At 40.8% G+C, this 7,083-nt stretch overlaps 4 protein-coding genes across 6 annotated transcripts; 2 read left to right on the top strand and 2 right to left on the bottom strand.

Annotated features, from left to right (window-relative positions):
- Positions 421 to 1,729, top strand: LOC104772289. 2 transcript variants are annotated; one of them, XM_019242528.1, is made up of 2 exons: positions 421 to 1,365; positions 1,414 to 1,729. In XM_019242528.1, exons 1-2 carry the CDS (start codon positions 1,084 to 1,086, stop codon positions 1,525 to 1,527), a joined length of 396 nt encoding a protein of 131 aa, XP_019098073.1. In that variant the 5' UTR covers positions 421 to 1,083; the 3' UTR covers positions 1,528 to 1,729. The 2 variants fall into 2 exon arrangements, with proteins under 2 accessions (XP_019098073.1, XP_019098072.1); XM_019242527.1 differs by having other exon boundaries at positions 421 to 1,729.
- LOC104769895 (FRIGIDA-like protein 1) lies at positions 1,810 to 3,686 on the bottom strand. Of its 2 annotated transcripts, XR_764445.2 has the most exons (3): positions 2,210 to 3,686; positions 1,969 to 2,084; positions 1,810 to 1,895 (listed from the first exon to the last, which is right to left on the bottom strand). XR_764445.2 is itself a non-coding variant. In XM_010494214.2 (1 exon), exon 1 carries the CDS (start codon positions 3,633 to 3,635, stop codon positions 2,223 to 2,225), a length of 1,413 nt encoding a protein of 470 aa, XP_010492516.1. In that variant the 5' UTR covers positions 3,636 to 3,686; the 3' UTR covers positions 2,055 to 2,222. The 2 variants fall into 2 exon arrangements, 1 of the variants encoding a protein (XP_010492516.1); XM_010494214.2 differs by lacking the exon at positions 1,810 to 1,895 and having other exon boundaries at positions 2,055 to 3,686.
- Positions 3,974 to 4,447, bottom strand: LOC109131153 (truncated FRIGIDA-like protein 1). The gene has a single exon (XM_019241814.1). The coding sequence runs from the start codon at positions 4,445 to 4,447 to the stop codon at positions 3,974 to 3,976; it is 474 nt and encodes a 157-aa protein (XP_019097359.1).
- LOC104772288 (ubiquitin carboxyl-terminal hydrolase) lies at positions 5,590 to 7,081 on the top strand (the record flags this gene model as incomplete). The annotated part of the gene is made up of 4 exons (XM_010496919.2): positions 5,590 to 5,759; positions 6,033 to 6,126; positions 6,208 to 6,310; positions 6,407 to 7,081. Coding segments are annotated over exons 1-4 (903 nt in total), but the record flags the coding sequence as incomplete, so codon positions are not given.

Below are 7,083 nucleotides of genomic sequence, written 5' to 3'. Positions count from 1 at the left end.
GAGGTACTTGCACGACTGCAACTTCAGATCCTTGTGATGACGTCGTTTCCCGTGCTGAGTTCCTCTTATTGCGAAACCGGTTTGGTGCTTACAACCTGTTTGAGAACAATTGTGAAGATTTTGCTACTTATTGCAAAACTGGTTTGGTTGTCATGTCAAAGATCAAGCTTGGAAGTAGTGGTCAAGCCAATTCCGCGTATGTAGCAGGCGATGCTGTTTCTTGGGCGATTGGTCTTATTGGGATGGTGAAGTCTGGTAGAACAGCTTCGGTGGTTTCTTCAACACTTGGATATGCAGTTACAGGTTTTGGTGGTGTGGTGTTGGTAGGGACTGTAGGATATGGTAAGTACTGTTTTGATCGCCTGCGTTCCGATATTGGTATGAGATCCGATGCTACTAAGGTTCCTGTGGAAAGNTTCTCTTTCTCTCTCGCTCTCTCTATCTATGTATGTATATGTGAATCCAATACATTACATGCTCGTTCTTAGTTGACTTCTGGGGTTTATCAAAGGTTCAGTTTTTGGGTTTGTTTCATAACACAATTTCGTGGAAATGTGTGTTAGATTCGTTGCATTTTACAGCCTTTTTTTTCTGGGTTTATCAAAAGATTCCAAAGTTTGGGTTTTTTTGTAATGTTCATAAACACGATTGTACTCTGTTTGCAATATCGTAGGAATCTATGTAGGCGATGAGAAAGTGATACATTTCACTCGTGGAGGTGGTCTCGAAACCGGAACAGGGACTTTCCTGGACAATTTCATCACTAGCTCAGTTCCGAATCATGGAGGAGGCAACAACCCTTGTACTAAGTGTGGAGATCAATCCAAACTCGACGGTGTAATCTCTTCTTGCCTTGATTGCTTTCTCGCCGGAGGAAACCTTTATCTCTTCGAGTACGGTGTCTCTCCAGCTTTCTTTATCGCAAAGCAACGAGGTACTTGCACGACTGCAACTTCAGATCCTTGTGATGACGTCGTTTCCCGTGCTGAGTTCCTCTTATTGCGAAACCGGTTTGGTGCTTACAACCTGTTTGAGAACAATTGTGAAGATTTTGCTACTTATTGCAAAACTGGTTTGGTTGTCATGTCAAAGATCAAGCTTGGAAGTAGTGGTCAAGCCAATTCCGCGTATGTAGCAGGCGATGCTGTTTCTTGGGCGATTGGTCTTATTGGGATGGTGAAGTCTGGTAGAACAGCTTCGGTGGTTTCTTCAACACTTGGATATGCAGTTACAGGTTTTGGTGGTGTGGTGTTGGTAGGGACTGTAGGATATGGTAAGTACTGTTTTGATCGCCTGCGTTCCGATATTGGTATGAGATCCGATGCTACTAAGGTTCCTGTGGAAAGACTCGTTTCCATCATTGAAATCATGGAAGGCAGATCTACTCAAGTCATGGAAGGCAAATCTATTGAAGTCATGGAAGGCAGATCTATTGAAGTCATGGAAGGCAAATCTACTGAAGTCATGGATGGCAGACCTATTGAAGTCATGGAAAGCAGCTTGGAGGACAACAAGAAGTCTAGTTAGTTATCATTATGAATGTTTGATGACTAACAACAGTTGAGTAAGAGGGAGGATCGTGCTTTCTCTGCCTTGTTTGTATTGTGAAAACTGTATTTTAACTATTATTAGTCAAGTGGAAAAATACAGTTTGATAACATGATTTTTCCAAGAACTGTACTCTTGTAGACTCAGATAAAATTGAATTCCAACCAAAATTATCTCGGTACTCTGCCATTCTTTGGTTTATGATGCTTCTTCGGAGGATAGATGAAAACGATTGCAATACTATGATTTGTGAGCAAAATGCCAAAATCCATTTCACATGCGATCCATTTCAAGAGCTCTTGTTTCAAACTACATTGCTAATGCCCATGTCCTATTTGTCACATTGCCTACACGAACAAATTTGGTTTTGCTTAAAAGTTGCATCTTTTATAATACCAGGTTTTGCCTAAAAAAACTTACCAGAATGGAGCTTCTAGCCTATAAATCTATGGCATATGCATCAGACAGGAATTACGCTTGCTCCAAGGACTTTTCTTAATCTTCTGTTTCCAAAACCTTCTTAGTGCTACAAAGAGCTGTTGATTTTTTTGTTTCAGTTTCATTACACAAAAAAGAAAATCCTAAATTTACACCAGACAACTCCAGAGTCAGACTATAATCTACAACTATGCATTTTGCACTGAGGAGATTAAGATCTTACGGTCGAGATGCTGCTACTGAGAATAATAAGGTGGGTGGTATCCAGGCGGCAACACAAATCCAGTTTGTTGAGTATAGTAAAGAGATTGAGGAGTTGCAGCTGAACCAAAGTGCCCAGCTAATGGGTTCACAACAACACCAGTAAATGCTGGGGTCATAAGACCATAAGAATTTAACTGTAAGCCACGATGACTATGCTCAGGCGGCATAAGAAGAGCTTCTGGTCTAGAAAGTAGCTGCTGACTCGTAACTGGAACTTGTGTCACATTGCAGTCTCGATCCCGCTTTTTCCCCTTTTGCTGTGACTCTTTCTGGGGAGTATTAGTGGTGTTGCGTTTCCTCAGTGCCTTGCATTTCTCCAGCTCCTCTACACGCTCCTCAACTTTCTCCTGAGTAAACTCGGATTCAAGGTTTTGATCTTTGATGATTTTGATCGCTGATTTCAATGCACTGACTTCTTTATCGATGGCTTCGTTCTGTGACTTCAGAGAGTAGTTATCTTCCTTACAAACTTTACGAGCAGCTTCTCTCGAATCCTTAATGTGAGCTTTCAAAACAGTGATTGGTTCGAATTCATCAGTCATCCCACACTCATACATGAATCTAACTGCAAAGATTGGTTTACCAGAATCCAAGAGCTTCTTGATTAGTAATCCAACTCTTTCGCTACCTAAATCAATCTTGTTACACACCGTAGTAGCTTGCTTGTATTTAGCGATCATGAAAACGTAATCAGAAAGCACCTCAGAGTCAAACTCAGATCCTAATTCGAAAGCTGCGACTAAATGCAAAAACACTAACGCCTCGAAAGGCTTTGAACCTATCTTCGTTTTCAAATCGTAAGCCAGTTTCTTAGCTCTCTTTCTCGTATCAACCGTGATACTCGCATTGATCTCAATCAAAGCTTCCATTAACAAAACCAAAACTCTCCTTACATCGAATGGTTTCCCCGATGACGACGATGGAGTGTGGTTCTGCTTCGAACCTTCGATCGCGTCGAGCACCATTGACGCCGGATTCGGAGAGTAGCGAATCGCAGCAGAAGCCTCGAGGTTCATAGGCGCATCATCATCCCAACGACGGATCAAATACTTTGTCAAACCAATTCCGTCATTATTCTCACACAACGTTCTCAACTCCGGCTCAACAACGGGTTGATGATCCTCCGGAGATGTCTCTGGATCAGAAGTTTCGAGTCTAGACGAATCATCTTTCACAGGAGATGCTGATTGGAGGAGGCGGAATCGGTTAGAGAGGGAGGATTGGAGAGAGGAGAAGTGGGAGTCGATCTCAGACCAGGAAAGAGAGAAAGACGGTGAAAGGAGAGATCGATGAGCTTGAAGATCGTCGAAAGCTTTCTTTAACTGTTCCTTCTTCTCATCAATCTGATTTATCGCGGCGGAGATAGTCTCAGTCGCCGTCGTCATTGTTTGAACCCTAAGATTTTCTTTCTATGGCTTTCTCCGGCGATTATACGATCTATAAGCCACAAAGGAGTTGTTAACATGATCGGTTCAGTTCGGTATTACTTTAATAAAATTAGAACCGATTTGTTGTTTTTCCAACTTGATCTTGTTCGGTTTATATCGGTTATGTAAAATTTTAAATGGGTATATACGGTTCGATTCGGTTTAGAAGCGATCTTTATTAATTAAGACAAAAACGAGACCACAACAGTGTGTATAGTCTCTTTTGAGTCCATCAGCAGCGACCGTGAAGACGATGAAGTCGAAGGGAGGAGATTAGCGAATTTGAGAGAGAAACCCTAATCTTTTAGTTCAGTCCCATTTTCACCGGCGCGAGCCATAGTTGAATCATGTCTTGGTTTCCTGTAGAATCNGCGAATCGCAGCAGAAGCCTCGAGGTTCATAGGCGCATCATCATCCCAACGACGGATCAAATACTTTGTCAAACCAATTCCGTCATTATTCTCACACAACGTTCTCAACTCCGGCTCAACAACGGGTTGATGATCCTCCGGAGATGTCTCTGGATCAGAAGTTTCGAGTCTAGACGAATCATCTTTCACAGGAGATGCTGATTGGAGGAGGCGGAATCGGTTAGAGAGGGAGGATTGGAGAGAGGAGAAGTGGGAGTCGATCTCAGACCAGGAAAGAGAGAAAGACGGTGAAAGGAGAGATCGATGAGCTTGAAGATCGTCGAAAGCTTTCTTTAACTGTTCCTTCTTCTCATCAATCTGATTTATCGCGGCGGAGATAGTCTCAGTCGCCGTCGTCATTGTTTGAACCCTAAGATTTTCTTTCTATGGCTTTCTCCGGCGATTATACGATCTATAAGCCACAAAGGAGTTGTTAACATGATCGGTTCAGTTCGGTATTACTTTAATAAAATTAGAACCGATTTGTTGTTTTTCCAACTTGATCTTGTTCGGTTTATATCGGTTATGTAAAATTTTAAATGGGTATATACGGTTCGATTCGGTTTAGAAGCGATCTTTATTAATTAAGACAAAAACGAGACCACAACAGTGTGTATAGTCTCTTTTGAGTCCATCAGCAGCGACCGTGAAGACGATGAAGTCGAAGGGAGGAGATTAGCGAATTTGAGAGAGAAACCCTAATCTTTTAGTTCAGTCCCATTTTCACCGGCGCGAGCCATAGTTGAATCATGTCTTGGTTTCCTGTAGAATCTGATCCTGGTATATTTTTCTCTCCTCTCCAATTTGGGGTTTTATTTTTGTCGTTCGTGAAATCCATTTTGATAAATGTTCATAATATTGAAATTGGATTAATAAAGGTGATGGTTTCGGAAACAAAGCTCGGGTATTGTTGATTGATTGTGATTATTATGGAGCTCTAAAAGGGTAGATAATGTTTTGGTTTTAAGCAACATTAGAGAACACAACAATGTTGCTTAGTGTGTGTGTGTGGTTGTTCTTAATGTTCTTTCATTTCCCGTATTATATGTTTAGGTGTGTTCACTGAGATTATACAACAAATGCAAGTGAAAGGTGTGCAGGTTGAGGAATTGTATTCTTTGGACATTAACTCTCTTGATGAAATAAGGTAGATCCACTAATTACTCTTTCATCTTTCTTGTTTCGAAAATATGTATTTGTAACTCATACAACTGAGGTTCACTTGCAGACCTGTATATGGATTGATNGTCATTGTTTGAACCCTAAGATTTTCTTTCTATGGCTTTCTCCGGCGATTATACGATCTATAAGCCACAAAGGAGTTGTTAACATGATCGGTTCAGTTCGGTATTACTTTAATAAAATTAGAACCGATTTGTTGTTTTTCCAACTTGATCTTGTTCGGTTTATATCGGTTATGTAAAATTTTAAATGGGTATATACGGTTCGATTCGGTTTAGAAGCGATCTTTATTAATTAAGACAAAAACGAGACCACAACAGTGTGTATAGTCTCTTTTGAGTCCATCAGCAGCGACCGTGAAGACGATGAAGTCGAAGGGAGGAGATTAGCGAATTTGAGAGAGAAACCCTAATCTTTTAGTTCAGTCCCATTTTCACCGGCGCGAGCCATAGTTGAATCATGTCTTGGTTTCCTGTAGAATCTGATCCTGGTATATTTTTCTCTCCTCTCCAATTTGGGGTTTTATTTTTGTCGTTCGTGAAATCCATTTTGATAAATGTTCATAATATTGAAATTGGATTAATAAAGGTGATGGTTTCGGAAACAAAGCTCGGGTATTGTTGATTGATTGTGATTATTATGGAGCTCTAAAAGGGTAGATAATGTTTTGGTTTTAAGCAACATTAGAGAACACAACAATGTTGCTTAGTGTGTGTGTGTGGTTGTTCTTAATGTTCTTTCATTTCCCGTATTATATGTTTAGGTGTGTTCACTGAGATTATACAACAAATGCAAGTGAAAGGTGTGCAGGTTGAGGAATTGTATTCTTTGGACATTAACTCTCTTGATGAAATAAGGTAGATCCACTAATTACTCTTTCATCTTTCTTGTTTCGAAAATATGTATTTGTAACTCATACAACTGAGGTTCACTTGCAGACCTGTATATGGATTGATATTGCTTTACAAGTGGCGTCCAGAGGAAAAGGATAGTCGTGTTGTCATCATGGAACCAAACCCGAATTTCTTCTTTGCAAGCCAGGTCACTCACTCACTGTCGTCACATTAGATTTTCTGACTCATGGGAGAATTATTATAATCCTAATTTGCAAATCATATAACTTTGCGTCTTCTGCAGATAATCAACAATGCTTGTGCCACCCAAGCGATGTTATCGGTTCTCTTGAACTCTTCGAGTATTGATATTGGCTCAGAACTATCAGAGCTGAAAAGATTCGCCAAAGAATTTCCACCTGAACTGAAAGGTTTAGCCATCAACAACAATGAGGCGATACGTGCAGCTCACAACACATTTGCCAGGCCCGACCCAACTTCCACCATGGAAGAAGATGAATTAGCTGCTGCCAAAAATGTAGAAGAAGATGATGATGTGTATCATTACATCAGCTACTTACCTGTCGATGGTATCTTATATGAGCTCGATGGTCTTAAAGAAGGACCCATTAGTCTTGGACAGTGTCTTGGTGAGCCAGAAGGAATCGAGTGGCTCAGAATGGTCCAACCTGTGGTACAAGAGAGGATTGACAGATATTCGCAGAATGAGATTCGGTTTAGTCTCTTAGCTGTAGTTAAGAACAGGAAAGAGCTGTATGTAGCTGAACTGAAAGAGTATCAACGAGAGCGAGAGAGGATTCTGCAGCAGTTAGGTGGTTTGCAAGCTGATAAATACGCTGAGAAAAGCAGTTATGAGGCTCTCGATAGATCTCTTTCGGAAGTCAATACCGGGATAGAGACTGTTTCGCAGAAGATTGTAATGGAGGAGGAGAAATCTAAGAACTGGAAGAAAGAGAACAT

Source organism: Camelina sativa, chromosome 20 (genome assembly GCF_000633955.1).
Source record: "Camelina sativa cultivar DH55 chromosome 20, Cs, whole genome shotgun sequence".
NCBI classification, from domain to species: Eukaryota; Viridiplantae; Streptophyta; class Magnoliopsida; order Brassicales; family Brassicaceae; genus Camelina; species Camelina sativa.
Note: the sequence above shows the minus strand (reverse complement) of the source record. Positions and strands in the feature narration are given on the sequence as shown.